We start from the raw sequence: 23,707 nt of genomic DNA on the forward strand, positions 1-23,707 counted from the left end.
TGTTTTTCTCTTGAAAAATAGTATTTCTCAAAACTCAATAAAAAGTGATCTTTTGAAACATCTTAAGTTCTGGCCTTCCCCTACCAACTTTTGAAATATGGAATGTCCTCAACTTCAACGTCAAACTTGATCTCAACGAAATTAATAGACAAACAATTGGACAAAACCTAAGTCCATTATGTCAGACTACTGTTATTCCGGATTTTCGAAATAGGTCACTTGGACGAGTTGTCTCCCGTGGCGGTATGTATTTATATAGTTTTCATATTACAAGGTACAAGACACAAGATACAAGAATCTTTATTTTAAGTCGGGTATGTGTTAACAAGAAACATAAGCTTAATGAGCTATTTTCCGACATAAATAACAAACATACATAACATAACAAAGAGCATGTGATCTGGAAATAAAAGCAGATAGTTTAAAATAGGTACACATATTGGATTTACAAAAGCCTTTCCTCTAAGATGGAGTAGAGCATTGTAAACAGTGATAACATCAACAAGTTATGGAAACCAGCTACAACAAGTTATTACACATTATTACACAGCAAGAACTATTTGTTACTTTAACTATAGGTAGATTTGCCTTAAAGATGCACTCTTCCTCCCAAATAAGATTTACCACAATCGATGCAATTGTTTTAATATACCAAAAAGGATAAATTAATGTCGAAAACAATGGTACTTATGAAGGATACCGTGTTTAATTTAATTTGTTAATGAGGTACAGATATTACGATATTTCTACCTCATGAAACGATAGTATATCAGAGTAAATCTTTTAGCATTCACCAATCATCTAATATTTTTGCGTTTTCAGCTAGTAAATACACCGTTACAATCTTGTTTGTTATACATGTGTATGTAATGATTTTGAATAAGGGTGTTACTTTAAATGGTGTGTGTTAAGAGAATTTTTATTTTAGTCTCGTCAATACCTACATAAAACATTTCCAATATAAAACGGTTATAAAAAGTATTGCCACTCAAATTGAATTATAAGAGACTACTATCAAATATACAGAATCTGATTAAAATCTTATATGTAGTAAGTGTTGAAACAAAAATCGTGAATTTGAAAAAGGGTATTATTTAGGAAAAGGTCTGTTTCTTTTAACGGTAATCATTTCATGTTCTGCAGTTGTAACAATAAACATTACATTTAAACTCTGGTTACAAAAGTGGTGTCTGTTTTCAGCTATCTGGCCCTATCATCAAAAACAAATCATGTCAAATCTCAATCTCGGTATCATCTCATTTTACCTTATAAAGTGTGGATATACCACGTGGTTTGTGACGTCACAATTGGATATTGCAAGAAGCACAATACAACTTAAAAAAAATATGTTTGTTAAAAATGTGAATGCATTTGTGATATTGAGGCGAGGTTGGTCAGAACCAATATAACTGTTACTGGAGTTCTTGAGCTGGCAATGATCATGATTTCTACAATTTCGCCTTATCTAGGTCGTCCGACTTCTTGCTCTGAGGGAGCTTGCTGGCGCCCATGAAAAACACGGGCTGGAAGTCTGGGTCGGTGAGAGCCTCGCGTTCCATTGTGAAAGGCCGGATATCGTAATCTGTCCGTCCGTCCAACGCTAGCTCGCTCAGTATCTTACCTAACAGGCCTGCAAATCTGGGCCATGGGAAAATATCTTTGTTCATATGAAGCATAATGCTTCATTGGAAAACAATATTACAAGCGCTTGAGTAAAACGCTCAAATGTTTAACTAGATGTCATAACTTAATAAGCATTTTTTTTATTTAAATGACCGTTTTGGCACTTTCTTCTTGAAATTAGTAAAACAGATCGTTTTACAAACAACTGATTATCAAAAAGACGTGTAATTTAATCAAAGCTGACCTCTTACAAATTAACCGTTTTGAGAACTGTTTTTATTTTTCGTCTTGGATTAGCCAATTTTTGCGTTTATGTCTGTAAACCAGTCATATACGAATGCTGACAAAAGATCTGATGGCAGTGATAAATATTTACGTTCGAAAATTGATGTTTTATGATTCAATTCGTTACTTACGCTTTAAAGGGAGTGTTTCACAGATGAAAAAAAATGTCGAAAAATGACATTAACTTGGGATCGATGTGTTCAATGCATTGAAACTTAATTATTGAAGTACCACATAGTTTAAATTTTATTTAAGTTACGCAGTTATTTCGTATTTTCCATTAAAAAAAGTTACTGGGTATGTCTACCGGGTAGAATTAATTCCTTATGCGTGATTGGCTAGTCGGCGTTATCACGTGATATTACCGAGGTAGGTTTATAGCTTAATTATGTCACCGTAATTGTGTAAGCCTTGATAGCTCAGTAGGGACGACCCCGGTCTTCAATTTTGGCGACACGGGTTCGAACCCGGGCTCCAACACATTTTTTTTTTAACATTTTGGTACTTTTTTTACAATTTTGACATCAAAGCGTAACACATTCTATTAGATGATTGTCCTGAGATTCGTTAGAAAAAAACTTTTTTTGGTGCCAATCTGTGAGACAGTCCCTTTAAGAGAAATGAGTTTTTCGGCAATATCCCAAACAACTGAGATACGTTCGATTGTTAGTTATCGTATATGATTGAATTGAAGGCATTGATGCCAAAATCAGCTGATTATGGGACATTTATTTTTAAAAGAACAGTCAACACCGTCAAACTGTCAGAGTGCAGCTTTAAATAATAGAATATACAAACTATCTTACTTGTAGGCATGACCAGCGCCGTTACATATTATGACGTCATCAAATCCAGTTTTCTTACAGGTATCGATGACAAAGTTCCGGTCCGGAGGCATGGTGTACAGGCAGGTCTTACTGTACAAAATTGGACCAACAGACTGAAATAAATATATGATTTCTATTAATTGCACCACATCCAATCAATTGAGTGTCCATTTATGAATTTTAAGTCAATATTAGAGTACAAAGTAATAAAATACGCTGAAAATTCACCATTTCAGACTAGAAATGGTTAACAATGTTTTGGGCGGAGTACACCCCCCCCCCCCTCCCCCTCAACATTTTAAACTATTTAAATCTCTAAACTTGATTCCTGGACCTGTCCCTTTGAATGGAACTTTTAAGGCCAAAGCAATGTGTTATTTGAAGAAAACACACACAAAGTTTTATACAAAGTTAAACACACCGTGGGTAATATCTCATTAAGCAAGTCTAAACAGGCTTGTTCCCTTTTTGGATCGGGGATGAAGGAGCGGGTTGCCGGGGTAACCACTGGGCCTCCAGCGTCCACGCCGATCTTGGCGCCTGTGTTCCCATGGATCGGCATTCCGTAGAAATCGTGGGTCTTGGAGTGGTAGATCCATATAGGAAACCTGCAAGGAAGAGCCAAATATATATTATAAACTATATTCCTTGCCAATGAGTATACACATCGGCCCTTAACAAGTATTGGTTAACGTTACAAGCCCGAAAAGAACACAAATCCCGAACACCTGTTCAAACACGCGTTTTTACGGTTATCGATAATTGAGTACCGGTCTTAAACGTTTAAAGGGACTGTACACCAGATTGGCACCAAAAAAGTTCTTTTCTGTAACGAATCTCAGGACAATTATCTTATAGAATGTGTTATGCTTTGATATCATAATTGTAAAAAAAGTATTAAAATGTAAAAAAAAATGTGCCGGAGTCCGGGTTCGCACCCGTGTCGCCAAATTTGCAGTCCAGCGTCGTATCCACTGTGCTACGACGGCTTACACACTTCGGTGACATAATTGAGCTATACACCTACCTCGGTAATATCACGTGAAAATATCGACTAGCCAATCACGCATAAGGAATGAATTCTACCTGGTAGACATACCCAGTAATATTTTTTAATGGAAAAAATACGAAATAACTGCTACACTTACATGAATTGTAAACTATATGGTACTTAAGTTAGTAAGTTTCAATGCATTGTACACATCGATGCCAAGTTTATGTCAGTTTTCGACAATTTTCTTTTTTTTTTCGCTATTTTATCATACGGAGTACCGCCCCTTTAAGAAACGGTAAACGGATATAACGTCATACCTGCTTAAAACAAGCTAAAATAATTGTCAGTAAGAACAGTGTATGTAAAATATTAATGACTAAATAAAACATGTATCCCCAACCATCAGAATGACAGCCATTAACTCATTTTGCAGTTAACGTCTGCGAAACTTATTCCATACAAGTAAGGTTGACATATTTATACATAATCGGCTTCTTCAGGTCATCTCTCGCACTATGATAGATGCCTTATGACTCAATGTTCGTCCTCGCCTGGAATGAAACCGTTATTTCAGTATGGAATGTATCCGCTATTTCAGTATTCCTAGCATTACGGAAAACAACAGACCTGTACGCTTTGTGTTGTTTTTTTTTCGTTTAAATTTTGTGCGCGTGAATTTGAAGCGAGTTTTCAAGCGCAGTGCCTTTCTCTTGATGAAGGGAAATAACCCTGCGTCTGACCAGTAACCGGTCTAAATGAAAAGGCAGTGAGTAAGTTTGTAGAGTATCGTTATAGCTGTCTAGCTATCATTTCTTAAATCAAACATTTTATGTTTCAATTATTTAACTATATTCACGGCCATCAAAAAGGTTCCTTTACAACATGGCTCATAAAAATTTGAAACAAATGGGTTATTAATAAATATTCACTTTTCTAACAATCTGAATATTTATTCATAGACCCTTATCCATTGAAAAATGTAAACATGTTCGGGCCGCGTCTAATAAAAGGTTCGCAAGACTCGCACGCTCAACTGTTATTTTTCTTAACTATTTACATAATATGACATTACTATTAGTAAGCCACGTTTTCGATAACATTACATTTTATGTAAAAGCGATCTTATCGAATTCGAATGGTCTTAATGCGAAGCTCTAATATATAAATAATTCTATTAATATAAAAAACATCAAACGAAAAATGAGAATGAAATAGAGATAAAGGGAGATAATAATGGAAATCTTAATCGAACCAATGGCCATGGCGCCAATGTCCAAATGTTTCACAATCATATTTAAAAAAAATATATATATATTTAATGCCCTTTATACATAATGCAGTTTAAAGCGAGTCGAAACTTATTTAAAAAAATACATATTTTTTCAGTGGTTATGCTGACGGACTGCCACACTTCTAACTTCACGCTGCCGGGCTGCCAAACACCCAGACTGCTTATTTACGATGACAGACTGCCAGACAGCCAACTTTACGGACATTTATACATTTCTAGTTCTGATTTATGTGTCAGGGTATTTCTTATGATTTTGGTTTTCCCCAAGAGTACCATTGAGGCCCTATACCGCTCACCTATCCACAAACTGTGTCCGCTGAGGCTTATTAGTAATGAAAGCGTGTTTGTTTAATACTGTAAATGATGATATATATCTATCTTAACATTCGCCTCGTCCTTTGTGTATATGAAACTTGACGTTTATATTGAGAAACACGCAATGGCTTATGACTTCAGTGTTTGTTTCACTATTGCCCTCCGATTAGATAATCGCGACGTCATTTAACCTTAATTAGAAATCATGACTACAGTTGTCACTTCAGCAACTGTTTCAACACTTGTAAATTGCTTATGTTTTAAATTACATTCTGGACAAGTGCCAACTTCCTAAATAATCGGACACCCGCCTTATAACAACTACACAACAGTCCGTGCAACAGTCCGTACTTGTCTTTGACGTAATCCTTCATATTGGGCGTGGCCAGGTACGTAACTTGCTCCTGGGTGACATATACTGGAATGTGGACACCGATTGAGCCCACCACGTGGTTGATCCACGCGCCTGACGTCACAACCACCTTGCGGCATGTAAAGTCGCCCTTCGGTGTTGTTACCTGACAAAGCGACAGTAAACAGACAAATGTACACTTATTATGCACCAGTAAATTGTAACCACGGCCCCCAGGTCCGGGGGTATACCCGGGAAAGCGGTGGATATGGGCCGTGTTTTTACCTTTCAGGTGGCCGAACTGTGCGGTGGTTTTGTTTTCACGCCGAAAACAGCGGGGAAATGGCCGTACCTAGGATGTCCCAGGAGTGCGGGGGCATTTGGCGGAGATTTTACCAGCAATGTGTCTCCGCAGGCAGGAAATTTTACCCGGAATTGGCTGGACCCAGAGTCAAAGTTTCCGCTTTTCCCGGGACCTTGGGGTTTGTGGTTACAATTGACTGGTGCATTATTTTATTTATATCTATATGGTATGTGTTGAAATACGTTAACAACAATCTACAGAGATACTCGTGTATTTTAATAAAGCCCAATGACATTGCGAACTAATGTACTGTATGCCTGACTCTACTACTACTACTACTTCTACTACTACTACTACTACTACTACTACTACTACTACTACTACTACTACTACTACTACTACTGCTACTGCTACTGCTTCTGCTAATGCTACTAGTGCTACTAGTGCTACTGCTACTGTTGCTGCTGCTACTGCTACTACTGCTACTGCTACTACTGTTGCTACTACTGCTACTGCTACTGCTGCTGCTGCTGCTACTACTACTACTACTACTACTACTACTACTACTGCTGCTGCTGCTACTGCTACTGCTACTGCGGCTGCTTCTGCTGCTACTGCTACTGCTGCTGCTGCTACTGCTACTACACTACTGCTACTGTGTTGCTGCTGCTGCTGCCACTGCTACAGCCACTACTGCTGCTGCTACTACCACTACTACTGCTGCTGCTGCTGCTACTCATACCTCTACTGTTGCTGTTTCTGCCTGTTGCTGTTTCTGCCTGCTGCTGTTTCTGCTACTACTGCTGCTGCTACTGTACTGCGACTGCGACTTCTACTGTTACTACTATTACTACTACCATTTCTATTCTCGGTACCGCTCTAAACAACATAGGATGCGTTAGTCGGTTCGGCCCTAAACTTAAATTTCCGTGCTAATTTTGTTGACACTTGCCATGACTATCGGTATGCATCTTCCTCTGTCGTGATCTTACAGCGGTCAAAGGGTTAGTGTATCATCCTTTACTAGATTACCGGGGTAGCAAGGGTAATAGTTCACTTTTATCATCAAATGAAGTCTTTTAAATACCTTTATCAAACCGTCCTTATTTCGTGTCAACCGAAGTACGGGACAGTTCTCGATGACGGACGCCCCTCGGCCGCGGGCCAACTGAACGTGAACGGCGTTTCCGGTGGCGGCATCCACGAGCCCGCCATCCTTTTGGTAGACTGCCACATACTTCTCGTCAGTCTGGAATTGCGGGTACCGGTCGTGCAGCTGCGTACCCGACAGCCACTGGTACCTTCCGGGATAGGAAACAATTAATGATACATGTGCTCATTTAGATATGAAAATTTTCGGTCCTCACATAATAATATTATATTATGTCTGAGGTTTGCTTTAAAATTGCAGGATAAATGGCTGTCTCAGCTGTTTACCCATTAAAGATAGCGCATATGCCCCCCCCCCCCACCCCACATGTTTAAAGTGTGTATAAGTGGCACGTGAAAGTCAAATAATTAGTATAGATACATATATCGGCACCACTAGCAGATTCAGGGTGTGGGGCGCACACGGCGCCCCCCCCCCCCCCTTAAAATCGTCCAAGTTTACTTTTTATTTCAATATAGGAGAAGAAAAGTTATAAAATAAACCCAAAACGCACCATCTCGGACTAGAATTTGTTAAACCCCATGCCAACACTTTAATCCAAATTAATTTCGTTTCTGAGGGAGGGGCACAAGTCAAAATGGTACGCCCCTAAGTATCGCCCTTTTAACGTCGAATCCTGGATCCGCCCATCGTAAGCGATGTGATTCATCAGTAAGTAAGATTCAATGCGTTGTACACAACAGTATCAATTTTGTAAGCTTTGACATTGTTTCTTGCAAATATTTCATCTGGTGTCAAGCCCCTTTAACGCAAAATATGTAGAAACATCAGTGATAAGCTTTTCCCCGTCGACTACGTGTTTAATATACTAGCTTATTTTCAGCTCACACACTTATCTAACAAAGTATAAAATCACAACATGACAATTAGCACGGCAGATAAAAGCCAACTTTTATCTTTACCGTGTAATTGCGTATATACAAAATGTTTATGCATGTTTGTGTAGGTTAGACCTTATTGTTAACGAATCCGAGTGATGCCAAGTTGGCATCTTTAGGCAACTCGCTAAAATCAAGATGGCCGCCAAGATGGCTGCCGAAAAAGGGGAAAAAAACAAGCACAATTACCATATTTCTATATTAAGATATATGTTATAAAAACAAATGATTACATCGCAGCAATAACAATCTCATGTGTGCATGTACTGGTTTAAGACGGCTTTGGCTCAAATTGTCACTGTCTGTTAAAAATATGTTACCAAAGTAGTACTACGATTGTATTATTAGAAAGGAGAATCATATAAAGTGTCGTATTATTTAGGTTTGCGATTGACAAGTTAACTACGTGCTAGCAAAACTATAATTATAATAAATTGGAAAGTTTAAACAGATGACCATGCCATGTACGTAATGTACGTTACAATGTCTTCTCAACTCATTTACATTTTCTTATTTTAGTATTGATAATAATCGTGTTTAAAAATAAAACTGTATCCGACCGACAAATTTACTGCATAATTTCATGATTATAAATTAGCAACCCATGTAATGCACGGTTAAATGTAACATACGTTACCACGACCACTTAATTTTAGTTTGTTTTTTTGACGACTGATAAGCAATCGTTCTGAAAATATAAAACCATCACATGGCAAAAAATCAAAACTGAACAGAATAATGTTATTACATTTGCAACTTTTAGCAGAGGTCCATGTAAAACATGAAAATATATAATGAAACTTACGTTACCACGTCTCCTTGATTCTTTTTTTTACGATAAATAAGCATTGTGGTAAAAATATTAAACAATATCAAAGTTATAAAAACAGAAATTATATTGTACTTAATATACTCAATACTAATTACACCACAAAAAGAGACTAAACTTATATATGAAACCTCTCTTCATAAAATATTTGTATAATTTGACAGGTTTTGATTTCAGTGTTCCATCGGTCTAGTTTAATAACATATAAGCAAGCTTATACAGTGATTTCCTAATTGATCTGTACGGTACAGCACATATCTTCTCCACGACAAGCATAGAACACAGTGCACGGCAGTCGAGAGCCATTACAACGCCATCGCATACTAAAGCACGGTATTTGGCTTTCACATGAACACCTTATCAGTTTCAAAATAGCATGTGGTCCTAATCGTACATCAACATGGACAATAACGGCTGACAACGATTTGTGATCTTCATTCCGAATCCAACCATGATCCGAATGATCAAGTTCTGATGGATCTTGGTTGACGGCGTATTTCCATATACATGCTTGGAAATGCGCTCGTTTTACATTCTTATTGAATGATTCAGTTGTTGGGTGAGTGACTGAAGCTTTTGTGCTGATGCTGAAGACTTTCTAACCTCTTTTAGAGGCAGCAATTCTCATGTCTGACATTGCATTTATTCCGTCGAGTCCGTAACAAGCAGCAACAAAGGACGTCGATTCTCTGACGATGGCGTCTAGGGTCGATGTTTTATTTCCAATAGACTCGAGTGTGTATTTATGAGATTTTAGAACCTTAATAGCTGTACCCTTTCCGAATTAATGACAACACGCCACCGTGTCACAACCGGATAATGCATGAGCTGCTGATAATCCAGTATTATATCTTTGCTAGCACCAACAGTCGCGTTGATGTCAATATCTGCACGGCCTTGTATTGGTGATTCCATTAATACTTTCAAAGACACTTGGTGTACAAGAGAATGATAATGGGCAAGCAAAAACACATCAGTGTCGTCAGATATATTATGCATATAACACTTTCGATCTGATTGGCAAACAGAACCATTTGTTGAACTAGGATATTATCCGCCTCTTCATGTGATGTGCGCATGTCTTCACGTCTTAACGTTACAATCTCTATAACATCGAGTGGTACATAATTTTCCCCAGTTATAACGAATTTGTGTTTTGAGCCCGTTTCTTTGAATGTTACATTTGTCGACAAATCATCACACATGAGATAAATCATCGGTTTCTTGTTTTCTGGTACAGTGAGGATGGCCTTCCGGTCCCTTTGGTGGTGAGCGAATTATATATAGAATTGCAGAGCCGTCAATTATAACTCTCTCTATCTGCTTTGATGATTATTTTTGCAGACGTTTCTACCTGTAGAATTTTCTTCATTTGTGACTCTGATTTGACAATTCTGAGATCACCTGATGCAGTTAATAATGAGGTTAGAATTGGCGACAATTCACACGATAACACATATTTCAAGTTATTTTCCCGTGTACTCGCTTGCAGACCAACAACTCTGGTATAGATCAACTCTGTTTCAAATTATCTCAACTCACCTATCTTAAGTGACTTCTTTGATGCGGCTTGTGTTGTAACTGATCGCGGTATGGCTTCGTGGAATGATTCTGGCCATCCGTTTTCAAAGTCTTTTATTTGCTTTGTAACAATTGCGATGACATCGCGTACATTTACAACAAGTGGAGCAATCTTTCAGGTAACAACATTTACCAACTCTTGTAGATGATCGATGGTCCGCAGTGTATGAATGCATTCATTGATCTTGGTCTGGATAGAAGTGCGGTCTTTACTATCGGTTTATATCCTGCTTTTCATCTCTTCCTTATGTTTGCCTGTGTCCTGTGGCCGTTCTTCATCACAAAGTAATTCGATGTCATGTTCCAATTGACTACATATGTGCAGACTGAGTGCCAATATCTTTAGAGTTTCAGGCTTGAGTGTGATTCCTATCATTCCACCGGCGCCATGCCCATACCTCATAAAAGTGGTTTCAGTGAACATGTTACTCCATATCGCGTTCCATGTTCCGTTTATATGTGACGTTAAGTTTAATATTTTTTTCATAGACTAGTTAAGCAATTTTAACGATCTCATATAATAGAGACCATAACGGGTGTAATTAACGTGTCCCACCGCAAAAAATATGGAAACATACAATTTATCGCAACATGGTGTAGCACCAATACCTTCTCTTTCAGCATGGATAAACACCATCATGATCAGTACACCTTTTACCATACAGTTGACCCATAATTTCGCTGTTTTGCTTTCTCGTGTCACTGCTAAGAATTTTGCCATTTTATGTCAAAAGTTTGAAAGGGTAGTGGTAATGGTCTATTAATTATCAACTCGTTAGTATTTCCCATGAAATAGCATGTCAATCATATGTGATCATGTCCTAACGTTTTAATGTACAAAGTGTCTATTGGTGGCCATCTTAGGCGCAATCTTAAATTCAAAGAGTTACCCAACGAGGCCAGAGTGGCGTCATTCAGATACTTTTCTGATACAATCATGGGATTAAGAAAATACGAAATCATTTTTAAGGACGCGAAATGCATGGTTCATTCCGGGTACAAACTACGCCAAGTTGGACGCCATCTTGAATTCCAAGAGTTGCTCACCTATGCCAGAGTGGCATTATTCAGATTATGTCATGGCACAGTCATGCCATTGGGAAAATGCAAAAACATTGTATATAGACGCCAATGCACAGTTCACCCCGGGTTAAAAGTGTCCGTTGGCGGCCATCTTGGACGCCATCTTGAATTCCAAGAGTTGCTCACCGATGCCCGAGTGGCATCATTTAGATTATGTTATGATAGACGTCAATGCCATGTTCTCTCCGGGTACATATTGTCCGTTGGTGGTCATCTTGGACGCCACCTTGAATTCCAAGAATTGCCCACCGATGCCAAGGTTGCCTCATTTAGATTCTGTTATGGTTCAGTCACGTCATTAAGAAAATGAAAAAAAAAACAAAAACAGTTTGTATATACGCCTATGCGCGGTTCACTTAGGGTTCTGCTGGACTAAATAAGATAATTTTAACTTCGGGCTATGATCTTTATTATCAGCTAGCAAAGTAAACAAAATCATCAAACTACGATTAATTCAACTTAGGACTTTGACATTTATAATCTAGTAAAGCAATAAAAAAATCATGACAATACGATGGTTTCAACTCAGGACTTTGATCTTTAAGACACGCTTAAACTTTGTATGGTGTACAAGGCGTGTAAAATATGAAAATGCACAAACACACAAATACGCTCAGGGCCGGCATTCAATATTGATCTTATCCTTTTCCTTAGACATGCCCCAGTGATTCCATTCAGCCTAGTGGTCAGCTAAATCTACAGACCAATCAAAACACTTAGTTTGTAATCTTAAATTTAAGCTCAATCTAAGTTGCATATTAAATACACCTCCTGGTTCAAAATTATTAAAACGTACATCCATCGAAAAATGTCCAAGACGAACATGTTTGAACCCAAATGCTAAAAAAACAGAATTGTTACACATACGGTATTTTGTTGGCGGCCATGGCATCCGCGTACTGTCGGGCGATCTGGTCCGACTCGCCTTTCTTAGCCAGCAGCAGCCCGCCCGTCCGCCACACCACCTGGATCCCAGACTCCTCCTCGATGACGTCCCACCTGAAACAGCGGAAGTTAGAGCCATACACCATATTTAGGAAGAGCTCCAATTAGACTTTATCTATTGACGTCCGATTTTCAATTTTTTTAAAGTTAAATTTAATAATGATGTAAAGAATAGTTGTTGATTTGAACGTTATATCCCATTTTCTGTTCAAGAGTTTTATTTATCGAGTGGCTATATAATCCCCCCACCCCCATTCGATATACAGTCGATCCCCGTTGGCTCGAACTCCCAGGGCCGGAGGAAATACCTCGAGCCTCGGACAATCCGAGCGAAGTGGGAATGCTTACCTTCAGTATAAAGAAATCGGTCCTTAACATCCAGTTCGAGCCAACGAGGATTTCGAGAAAAGCGGGTTCGAGCAAATGGGGTTGATAATACATGTATTCAAAAGCTTTATGTAACATTTATAATTTTATTACTTTTTATTTCAGTTTTGTGAGATGTCTTTCAGAGAAGTTGTTTGTTTATGTTTTAGATTAAAGAGATATTCATTGCTTAATGTCGTGTGATTTTCGTTATTGTACAAAACATGGAGATTTTATTCATTCGATAACAATCTCAAATGGACACAGAAAGAATAACTTCAAAATGTCAGACGTTATAGTTTCACTGCTCTGGTCGACCAATTCATAGAAGGACCCGAAATAAAACAATTAATTCATATATTTTTTTAATACATCAATACCGTTTTGTTGTCCGGTTAACGCAGCGGTTAGCGCGTTCGCTTCTCACTTAGACGACCCGGGTTCGATTCCCGGCTTGGGCGCATGTAAGTTTGGTATGTGGTCACCAAGCCAGACAAGTGGGTTTTCTCCGGGATCTCCGGTTTCCTCCATAGCCTAAGACCACACTCTCGCGTAAAATCGTGCCAACGAGAGTGAATAAAATATATTGTTATAACTTGTTTTACAAGCGTTGTGAAATAAATATGTTTAAACTAAGACCGTTCAATTGCGGTGTAAACATCAGCAGACATCGGAGTCAGATGTGTTGGGTTTTGTGCTATTATTTGTATTTCGGATATGTCGACTGTTCGTTTTCGCAAACTTTTTTCCTAGTTTTGACGACTTCGACGTAACGGGTTTCGACTGCATTATGTACTAGTGAGAAAGTTTCAACTTACGCCTTATATGTTTCCGGAGTCAGCTTCGTGTAGATGTCATCATGATAAGCCATCCGACTGGAAATTTAAAAGATGCTAGTTCTTGAGAGGGAAGATAACTAAATAGATAGATACATAGTAGAAACAGGTTTTTTGATTCTTTCAGTCGTAGTTTTGTGTTGCGTTTATTTGAAATGTTAATAAAATTTACTTTCAAGAAACATCTTAAAAAATATGATGCATGAAACATGTATACAGATCAGGGCTGCTCCATTGTTTTGCGTTAGAGGGGTCGTACAGTCGACGTTGGCCCCCTCCCCGATACAGTTTAAACTTTGCACGGTATATTAAGGGGTCCTTCCGCTGATCATGATCTGATATTGTTATCAAAATGTTAAGTTTGACTATTTTAGATGGGACAGGCGGGGGTAGGGATGCGCCCCCCCCCCCCCCCCCGCCGAAAATCCGCTAGCACGTTTACGCCTTATTGAATTCTAAGCTGTACATATTCTTACATGATTCTGGAATGATCCTGCGATCCGCCATTACTGTGTCCTAGCTCATATTGTTCTATCCCAAGAACATCTGTAATTAGAATCAACGAGAATAAGTGCGATAAGGGAACGCGATATAGTTAGAAAGTGTGATCAGGGAACATAATACAATAAGGAAGTGCGATAAGGGAACGCGATATAGTTAGAAAGTGTGATCAGGGAACATAATACAATAAGGAAGTGCGATAAGGGAACGCGATATAGTTAGAAAGTGTGATCAGGGAACATAATACAATAAGGAAGTGCGATAAGGGAACGCGATATAGTTAGAAAGTGTGATCAGGGAACATAATACAATAAGGAAGTGCGATTAGGGAACGCGATATAGTTAGAAAGTGTGATCAGGGAATATGATACAATAAGGAAGTGCGATTAGGGAACGCGATGGATTAAAGAAGTGCGATCAGGGAACGCGATACAATAAGAAAGTGCGATTAGGGAACGCGAAACAATAAGAAAGTGCGATCAGGGAGCGCGATAAATAAGAAAGTGAGATTAGGGAGCACGATATAATAAGAAAGTGCCATTTGGGGACGCGATATAATAAGCAAGTGTGATTAGGGAGCGCGATAAATAAGGGTTGCGATTAGGGAGCGCGTTAGAATAAGAAAGTGCGATTTGGGGACGCGATAGAATAAGATTTTGCGACGTCTGTTTAAAGGTTTCCGTAATGCCCCAAACCATTTTCGACCTTGCTATTGTCCCCAACAGCGGCTCTATCTGGTGAGTGATATTTAAATTGATCAATTATTGTCTCATAAGGTAGAAATACCTTGTATTCTGCACCTTTAATTCAAATTAAACTCGATGTCCTTCATAAGAACTATTGTTTTCGACATTTATTCATCGTTTTTGGTAGTATAATATTAAAACATTTGTATTCATTGTGGTAAATCTTATTCGAGAGAAAGAGTGCATCTTTAACCGTTGTATGAATTATGTATCTGTTACGGTTTGAATATTTTTGTTAGATTGTATGCACCATCACATACATAATTAATAGTAAGATGTCGATGCATATTCGCGTTGTGTAATTATAACATTAATATTTATAAAAGTGTATACAATACAGATTTCTCCATAGTCATACTTGCCCTGATCATATGGGCATAGATTCTCTTCTTAGCAGGGGCTTATTCAGTAGTTCGCGTTAGAGGGGGCGCACTTTGGAAGTGCAACAGAGAACGTACGCGAACCGTAAAAGCATGGTTTTACTGGGTTAGTTGGGACTTGAAGTCGTCCCTAAGGAAAGGTTGAGACATTTTAGTCTGAAATATTCCATTTAAGTGCATTATTTTCATATTGTTTCTCGGATATTGATATAAAAAGTTTAACAATTTTAGAGGGGGCGCGCTCCGGGTGCGCCCCGTCCTAATCCGCTAGTGCAGGGACGGGACCAGGATTCGACGTTAGAGGGGGCGTAACTGGGGGGGGGGGGTAATTATTTGACTTACGCCCCTCCCTCAGAACCGACACCTCTTTGGTTTAAAGTGTTGGCAGAGGGTTCGGGGTAGAACAATTTTCTAGTCCGAAATGGTGCATTTCTGGCGAATGTTATTACCTTTTTTTTCTATATAAAAATACAAAGTAAACTTGGACGATTTAAGGGCGGGGGGTGGGGGGGGGGGGGTGCGCTTGTTCCCTCATCGCACTTTCTTATTTAATCGCGTTCCCTAATCACACTTTCGTATTCTAGCCCGTTCCCTTATCGCCCCGGGTGCGCCCCCCTCCCCCTGGATCCGCAAGTAAACACGGGCTTGCAAATCATGCATACATAGACAATTCCAATTAATGCGTTTTAAAATATTTAAAGACGTCTTACAAAGCCCACCGGCCTCGCGAACGAGCGAGTATAATGCACTAGTCAATTGTAATCACGCCCCCCAGGTACGGTGAATAGCGGGGATTTTGACATTCGGTTCAGCCAATCCCCGCCCTACTTGGACAAAATGTTGTTAAAATGCCCCCTTACCCCAGGGACATTCACGGTAAGGCCCATTCACCGCTATTCTTGGCGCAAAAAACACACCAAAACATTCACTCGTTTCTGCGGGGCCATCTGGAAGGTAAAAACACGGCCCATTTCCCCCGCTATCCCCCTCAGACCTGGGGACCGTGGTTACAATTGACTGCCGCATAACTCATACATAAATAAGCATTTTAACTTACCCGCTCCAGCTTTCCGTGAGAGCCAGTAGAGGGCGGCGCTGCCGATGCCGCCCAGTCCCACCACTATGTAGTCAAACTTCCGGCGCTGTCCGGTCATGTCTGCCTGCATCCTGGATCAACTTCTGCGATCCTTATTTCAGATGCTTTTAAAATTGTATGGTTTTGTTTACGTTATAACATCTATGTAAATAATATATCCGGCTCTATGTTCAAACGACCATCCTTACAATTTTATCATGCATGAGATAAGGTTAGTACATAATCAGTTTTTGAACTTATTTAACTAGAACGTTTGAACTTAGAGCCGAATATATGTCACTTATGTGAGTTAAAACTGGTGGGTTAAATATGAAACCCTTCCCTTCAAAATTCGGACTCAAAAAGGGAATTTCATCATCATCATCATCATCATCATCATCATCATCATCAGCAGCAGCAGCAGCAGCAGCACTATCATCATTCTCATCATCATCATCATCATCATCATCATCATTATCATCATCATCATCATCATCATCATCATCATCATCATCATCATCATCATCGGATAATATTACTGGAGCAACATATAAATCATTTAGAACACACGCGTACTTCGCATAGTCTGGTCAAAATGGTTAAATTGCAACAGAACATAGACGTATTTTCTTTTTATTATACATACTACAATTTGTACTTTGAACAGTTCGTGATAAAGGTTTCAAGCAGTTGTTTCATCGCCTTGCAAAAACCCACAATATTATTTAATGCCATCTTAATCTAAATATTAAATCCAGAGGCGGTGCCATAACTTGGCGTAAGAGGGGGCGCCATTTGGGGGCGCATCTTCGACACTACTCAAGTTTAAATACGGGATGGGAGGTTTGTGCTATTTTTGTTATCTTTAGTGTAAACTGGTGCATGTTGGTAAATTGTATTTACCCCCCCCCCCCCCCGATATCAACGTTAAAAGCTCCCCCTAAATGCGCGAGTGAAACCAATCACGCTGTTATATTTGCCATCATTTATTGAACAAATCACAAATCTCTGTAATATCAGACATTCCATTTGTAAGAATAGGTTAAAGTGCATGCAATATAGTTACAAGAAAGACCATTGATGCAAAGACCATCAAAGGGCGCCGTTTAATAGTTTATGCACTTGTTATATGTTGAAAAACAAGGAATGTCAAGGCTAACAAGCATATTATGGTGCATTGAACCGCATCTATGAAATTCTCAAAATGTTTGTAGTTTTCTGCATGACAACATAGGCAAAAGCATTGAAATTGAAGATTTTCAAGTTGAACATTTCATTAGGGGTGGGGTACATTAATGAACACGACAGAATTAGGGTGCTTGTGCACTGTACTTTTTGTCATTGCCACATACCCACATACCAAGTTTTATTTCAATACCATAAGTAGTTTTAAAGTAATGCTCTGGTCAAGAAAAAGCGGCAAAGGGCAATAATTATGTAATTAGCTTAAAAACAGCTATAGTCATTGTGCACTTCCTCTCGTTGTGCTAAATACCATTGAATGATGTTTAATGAAATTCCAAAAAAGTAGTTTTCTAGTTATGCTCAGACAGGAAAAGATATAAAGGGAATAACTCTTGCAATACGCTGAAATAGAGTTATTGTTCATGTACACTGCAGTTCTAATCATATAGGGGGAGGGGGCAACGTCACCATGCTGGAATGACAACTTGTAGGGAAGAATAAGTTACCTCATTCATCATGAAGAAGTGATATGAAATAACAATTTAACAATTTGTGTAGTACTTATTGTATTAATAAACATTATCATTTCGCCCGAAAGTTGCAAACATAAATAGAACATAATTATTGAACTGTAAAGTTGCAAACATAAATAGAACATAATTATTGAACTGTTATATAAAAAGTGAACATTGTTTACTAGATGAAATGCATTTATAACATAACATGCCTTGTTTTTAGCTGTTTAATAATACTAATGTTAACTTCTTCATTTACATAGTAAAGAAGAGTAGAAAATGGATGTTTTAGTTGATATTAACACAAAAACAGCATGTGTCTTATTGGACAATGGCATTTTTTTCAAATATGATAAAAATAACGCATTCAAACTGAATATGTATCAGACTATGTATGAAGGAAATAATACTGTTTCTATTTTTCACAAAGGTTTTGAAATACAACAATGCACATATAAGCATAAATAGGCCAAATATGCAAAAAAATAATAGTAAACAATGTGTGAAAGTGATACTGAACACTTAAAATAATTTCTTTGTGCATTAAATGAATATATACCAGAAAAGCAATACTAAATCAAGTCCAAAATGTATAATAACATAAAGAACACCCCTTTATGAATATCTTCATAACAAATCAGAGTACATGTAAACAATAATCATTTATATCATTAGTATCAAATGTGTCCAGTTGAAAGTGTGTTTTCATTTGCATTAAATTACATTGTAATATATACCAGAAAAGCAATTATAAAAATCCTTAAATGTATAAGAAACTGAAGACAATAAAGAATAACACCCATTTATGAATATCTCCAAAACAAATCAGAGGTCACCTATATATAAAACAATAATTATTCGTATAATTAGTATCAAATGTGTCTAGTTTTTGTGTGTCTGTTCATTATCTTTAAATGAGCATCTTTAAAGTGAAACTCTAATTTGAAATCAATACATATAATTGTATATATAACACACATCAAATTGAATGAAGAAACAATAACTACTTACTAAATAATGCATTTGCTGAAATATCGTTTACTGATAACAAGCTTGTCACCCTGTTTATAATAGCAGAATGCATGACAAATATTAAATGATCAATTGGTGATTGCTAAAAGATTTACTGTGGTCTACTATAGCATCACAAGGCAGAAATACCATGTTTTAAGTTCATTCTTATTAGCAAATTGAACTCAAGATCCTTCATTAGAAATAATGTTGTTGACATCTATCAACCCATTTTGAAAAATGAAAACAATAATATTAATTATCATAAGTCTTATTTGGGGAGTAAGAGTGCATCTTTAAAAATAGTGTGTGTGTTTTTTCACTTAAATATGTAACAAATCAATTTGACAAATGAGACAAAAGTTAGGAAATAGAAGTAGTAATTGTACATAAAACAAAACATCAACACAAATTGACAAAGCTCAATATAACAGGAAATCTATATTATGAAAACACAAATCCTTAAAGGCCATAATTATTTGAACTGAATTAAGGTATAAGTAATACACACTTTTATAAAGCTTTTATGGACAACATAGTTATTATCATGGTACACTATGGGACTTTTATCCAAATTTTGAAGATTTTTTACTGTTAATTAAAAATATTTTGTCTTTATTTGATTTTTTTTCACATTATCAGAGATTATGAAATAAACACAACAGTTTCTGGTAAAATAAACTTCAGTTAACAGAAAAATTACGTTCAACCGAACATATTATTGATACACATGGAAAAAAAATCATTTTGATTGATCTTGTGAGTCTTCGGAACAGAGCAGTATTTCGATGTTTGAAAATATATAGCAGTTTTATAAATTCATAAAAAATAGTTAATAATAAGACAACCTGCTGAAATCATTTAAATATTTTCTATGATGTCTAATGAACAATTCAAAAGACAATTTATGATAGTTTACCGTTCAGTTTTGAAGAAAATATACATAATGTCATGTAACTATACATTTTTATAACTAATAAAATGCTTAAAAATCAACCTTTTTCTTGTAAAAAGCTCAATTGGACTTATTCATAAAATGTAATCATTCAAATAAATGAATTTTACTTATGATACTAACTCAGAATTCAGATTTAAAAACAATGAATGTACTTTTAAATTAAAATATGTAAAGAAACAAGAACACTAAGTAGGCGGTAATGCCCCTCCAAAAATGTCAGAGTGAAAGTTCTCAACTAATGTCTTTTTAATATTATAACATGTAAACAGTCTCTGTTGGTAATCGATGTCTATTTGTTTTATTTAGTCAATGGTATTCTAACATTTAGAACTTTTCACAATAATTCTTCAGTGGTCAACATTTGAAGTTTGGTTTGTTCCCATGCGTTTGTACTTGTAGTGTCTGCACAGATGAAAATTACTCAATGCTGAGTCAATGCTGATTTAACAGGTCTTTACCCATCTAGAATGTTTAGTGCTGTAAAAGAAAAAAAAGTACTTTCTAACTAATTTGTATAGATAATAATACTGTCATACATATACAAAATAAAATATAAACAGTTTAATATTTCTCAACATTATTTAAAAACAACAACAATAAGCTGATACATACATGTATATAATATAAAGAAAATTACTAAATTTATCAATAAAATTCATCATCACCACCACCATCACCACCACCACAACCACTGGATTAATGAAAACAGTGAGTTTATAAAACAACAAACACCAACTCAAATATGTTTTATATGAAATACTCACATCATCTCTATCAGATGTGGATAGACATGGATGTCAAATCTATCTCAATGATCCAACAAAGTATTTAATGCAGGCTGGAATTCTTCATATAATAGTAATATTCAGTCCTTTTCCTGCCTGAAAGAAATTAGACTTCTGATTATCAACCAACAGAAACTACCACTGTAAAATACAAATGCACATGTATTAATTATACATTCTGCACTAATATCCGTTTTAGCCAAGAGTAAGGGTTGGTAGGCACAAATGTGTAGATGTTGTGCATATGGTTGATAATGATTCACAACAGTATGGCGTTCAACGAGACCTACACCAAGCAAATATATGTCGCTTGTGTCCAAGCTGTTGTGGCTTCCAGCCCGAAACCATGTACATCTTTTAATACAGGTTTATTTTGAAAATATGTAGTTTGTAAACAAATAATGGGTATTTTTAAGTCTAATATTTTTCTAAGATAAAATAATCAAATAAAAGATTACATACTCATATCATATACATAAATGATGTACCTAAGTACATTTAAAAATATGTAACATGTACATAATGCACCAGTCAATTGTAACCACGGCCCTCCAGGTCTGGGGATATGCCGGGGATATGCCGGGGAAATGGGCTGTGTTTTTAACTTTCAGGTGGCCTCGCAGTGCCGGGTGAATACGGTGGTTTTGTCTTTGAGCCAGATATAGCAGGGAATATGCCTTACCTAGGCTCCCTGGGGTACGGGGCATATGGCAAGGATTTGACCATCAGTTCGTCCCCGCAGGACGAGGATTTTACCCGGGGTTGGCTGGACAGAAAGTCAAAGTCCCAGCTATTCCTCGGACCTGGTGGGGCTTTGGTTACAATTGACTGGTGCATTATAAGTAGATGTAAAGTATGTAACATGTATATTTATAGTACATGTAGAAATATTAAAACGCTGTCTTAACGTTTAGCAAATAAAAATGATTTAAGAATTCCAAAGAAATTAAAAAACAAACATTTTTGAACACATAAACTTACACAACTACTCAAGGATACTTACATGAATAGCCCTTTAATACGAATATCCCAATTCCATGCTGATTGTTGACATTAGTTTTTTCGACAGAAAATCTTCTCTTACACGTATAATTCATGTATAATCCATGTTTTACTGTAATGACTCAAATTGTTAGGTGTATCGTAATCAACTGTCAGAGTGCACTTTTAGTGTTTACTTATTTTAAACGTATATTCATGACAAAACCGAGTTTCCAACTATTAATCGACGATGTAGAAATTCCATTATTGACCTATGAATAGCGGGGAAATACCTTCTGGTTCTAAAAATAGCAACATCCGGATATGTGTAGTGTTCTAAAAATAAAACAACTCGGGGGCAATCGTAATACAATTTTACTAATGTCACCTTCAACACATTAAAAAATAAAGTTAGGTGAACATTTAATCCAATATCGATTAAATTAAAGAAAACAGCTTACCTCATTGTTTATTAATGCAGTAACATAACAAAACAACATAAAACATAATTATTCCCATTCACATAATTACCGGTCCACACATTTTACATTTCATTCGGAACTCCTCCGAATATTTACATTTCCGGCACATGATATTACAGTTAACCAATCGGAAAACGTAAACGAAACGGGAACAGTTATTAAACTTATTTGTCGTTCTTCAAATATAATGTTTTGAAGATAAATTGAAGACAATCTATTCAACCACAAATAGCATTTTTAACACCCATGCAATCGCCATCCATTTGCATTTTTTAATCATAATAAAATAACAGTAAAACCCAACTGTCAATCAACTTAAAAACCGCTCCTACCACTAACTAAAATAAATTCCCATTCCATAATAGGCGCGCTCTCCAGAGCGGCGCCAAAAACTGTGTTGTCAGCCATTAATATCGCAGGAAGTTCATTAACTGCGTAAGAATAAAAATAAATGCATGTACTCCACGGGAGCGACTAGAAGCGGCTTATATTTTATCATTTAGGACCGGCCACAATCCAAAAGTGGGTGGGGAAGAGAAAAAACTAAACTTTTAAAAAGTTCATGTTTTATTTAGTTTTGATGAACGATCTTTTGGGGGAGTGAAACATAATATATCTTCTTGGTGACATGATTTGGGGAAGTAAGGAGTTAAACAAATTTTACCAAAAAAGATCTTCGGAAATGTCTGTCGACATTATTACTTTGTTTTTATGTCAAAATGCTCTTGATGATATCTTGTCTAATAAGAAAGTTATTCAGAAAAATAATGAAAAATAGTGGATGAACTTTATTTCCGGGTTACAAAAATGTATATCTTTTTTAAAATAGCTGCAATCAACACAAAGCCCCAAGACCGTTGTTAATTGGGAAGTAAATTTGTTTATAAACATATTCTTTTTGTATTAAGACATTTCCGGGAAAACGTAAATGCTTTTTGATTGGAAATCTGATAATTTTTTTTTCGTAAAAAATGCTCAACTCCTTATTACAGCTTTTCCTGTTGCAACGGATATATAAATCATGCTTGATTAAATATTGAACCTCAAAACTGAATAGAAATCGATTTTTTAAACATTTTAAATTTTGGACCTTTAATCGACTTTTGCATCGCCGCCGGCCCTTAAAAACTGTGTAGTGGGGGTATTTAATTATGAACCATAGAATTAGCAGTACTGCACTATTTTATCTCAATCCTAGGTTCAAAATTGCTTGATGGATTCTTAAAGAATCTGCTGCAAGGTCCCAGTAAATAATGGTGGCATAACCAGTTATAATGTTATTTATTAAGTGGAATTCGCAAAATATAACTAGTTAACGTGTTAGTGTTGTATAGCTTAATATTGTAATAGGTGGCAGTTCTGGGCACTTTCAAGTCTGTTTTGTTGTCTTATGGTAATCATCGTACCA

At 36.8% G+C, this 23,707-nt stretch overlaps 1 protein-coding gene across 1 annotated transcript; it reads right to left on the reverse strand.

The window, feature by feature from the left end:
• Nucleotides 1–284: 284 nt before the first annotated feature.
• LOC128230380 (monomeric sarcosine oxidase-like) lies at nt 285–16,573 on the reverse strand. Its single transcript, XM_052942593.1, has 9 exons — nt 16,365–16,573; nt 14,157–14,226; nt 13,663–13,719; nt 12,401–12,532; nt 7,079–7,292; nt 5,687–5,853; nt 3,157–3,343; nt 2,715–2,848; nt 285–1,638 (listed from the first exon to the last, which is right to left on the reverse strand). Exons 1-9 carry the CDS (start codon nt 16,471–16,473, stop codon nt 1,449–1,451), a joined length of 1,260 nt encoding a protein of 419 aa, XP_052798553.1. The 5' UTR covers nt 16,474–16,573; the 3' UTR covers nt 285–1,448.
• Between the last annotated feature and the right edge of the window lie 7,134 nt (nt 16,574–23,707).

The sequence above is a fragment of the Mya arenaria genome, chromosome 4 (assembly GCF_026914265.1).
Source record: "Mya arenaria isolate MELC-2E11 chromosome 4, ASM2691426v1".
Classification (NCBI taxonomy): domain Eukaryota; kingdom Metazoa; phylum Mollusca; class Bivalvia; order Myida; family Myidae; genus Mya; species Mya arenaria.

What these genes read in the sequence shown, in the direction of transcription:
- LOC128230380 (XM_052942593.1), bottom strand. Translation starts at nt 16,473, where the DNA reads ATGCAGGCAGACATGACCGGACAGCGCCGGAAGTTTGACTACATAGTG. An exon ending in CAGGATCATTCCAGAATCAT is followed by an intron (nt 13,720 to 14,156) that starts GTAAGAATATGT and finishes TTAAATTTCCAG; the next exon opens with TCGGATGGCTTATCATGATG. An exon ending in ACTCCGGAAACATATAAGGC is followed by an intron (nt 12,533 to 13,662) that starts GTAAGTTGAAAC and finishes CCGCTGTTTCAG; the next exon opens with GTGGGACGTCATCGAGGAGG.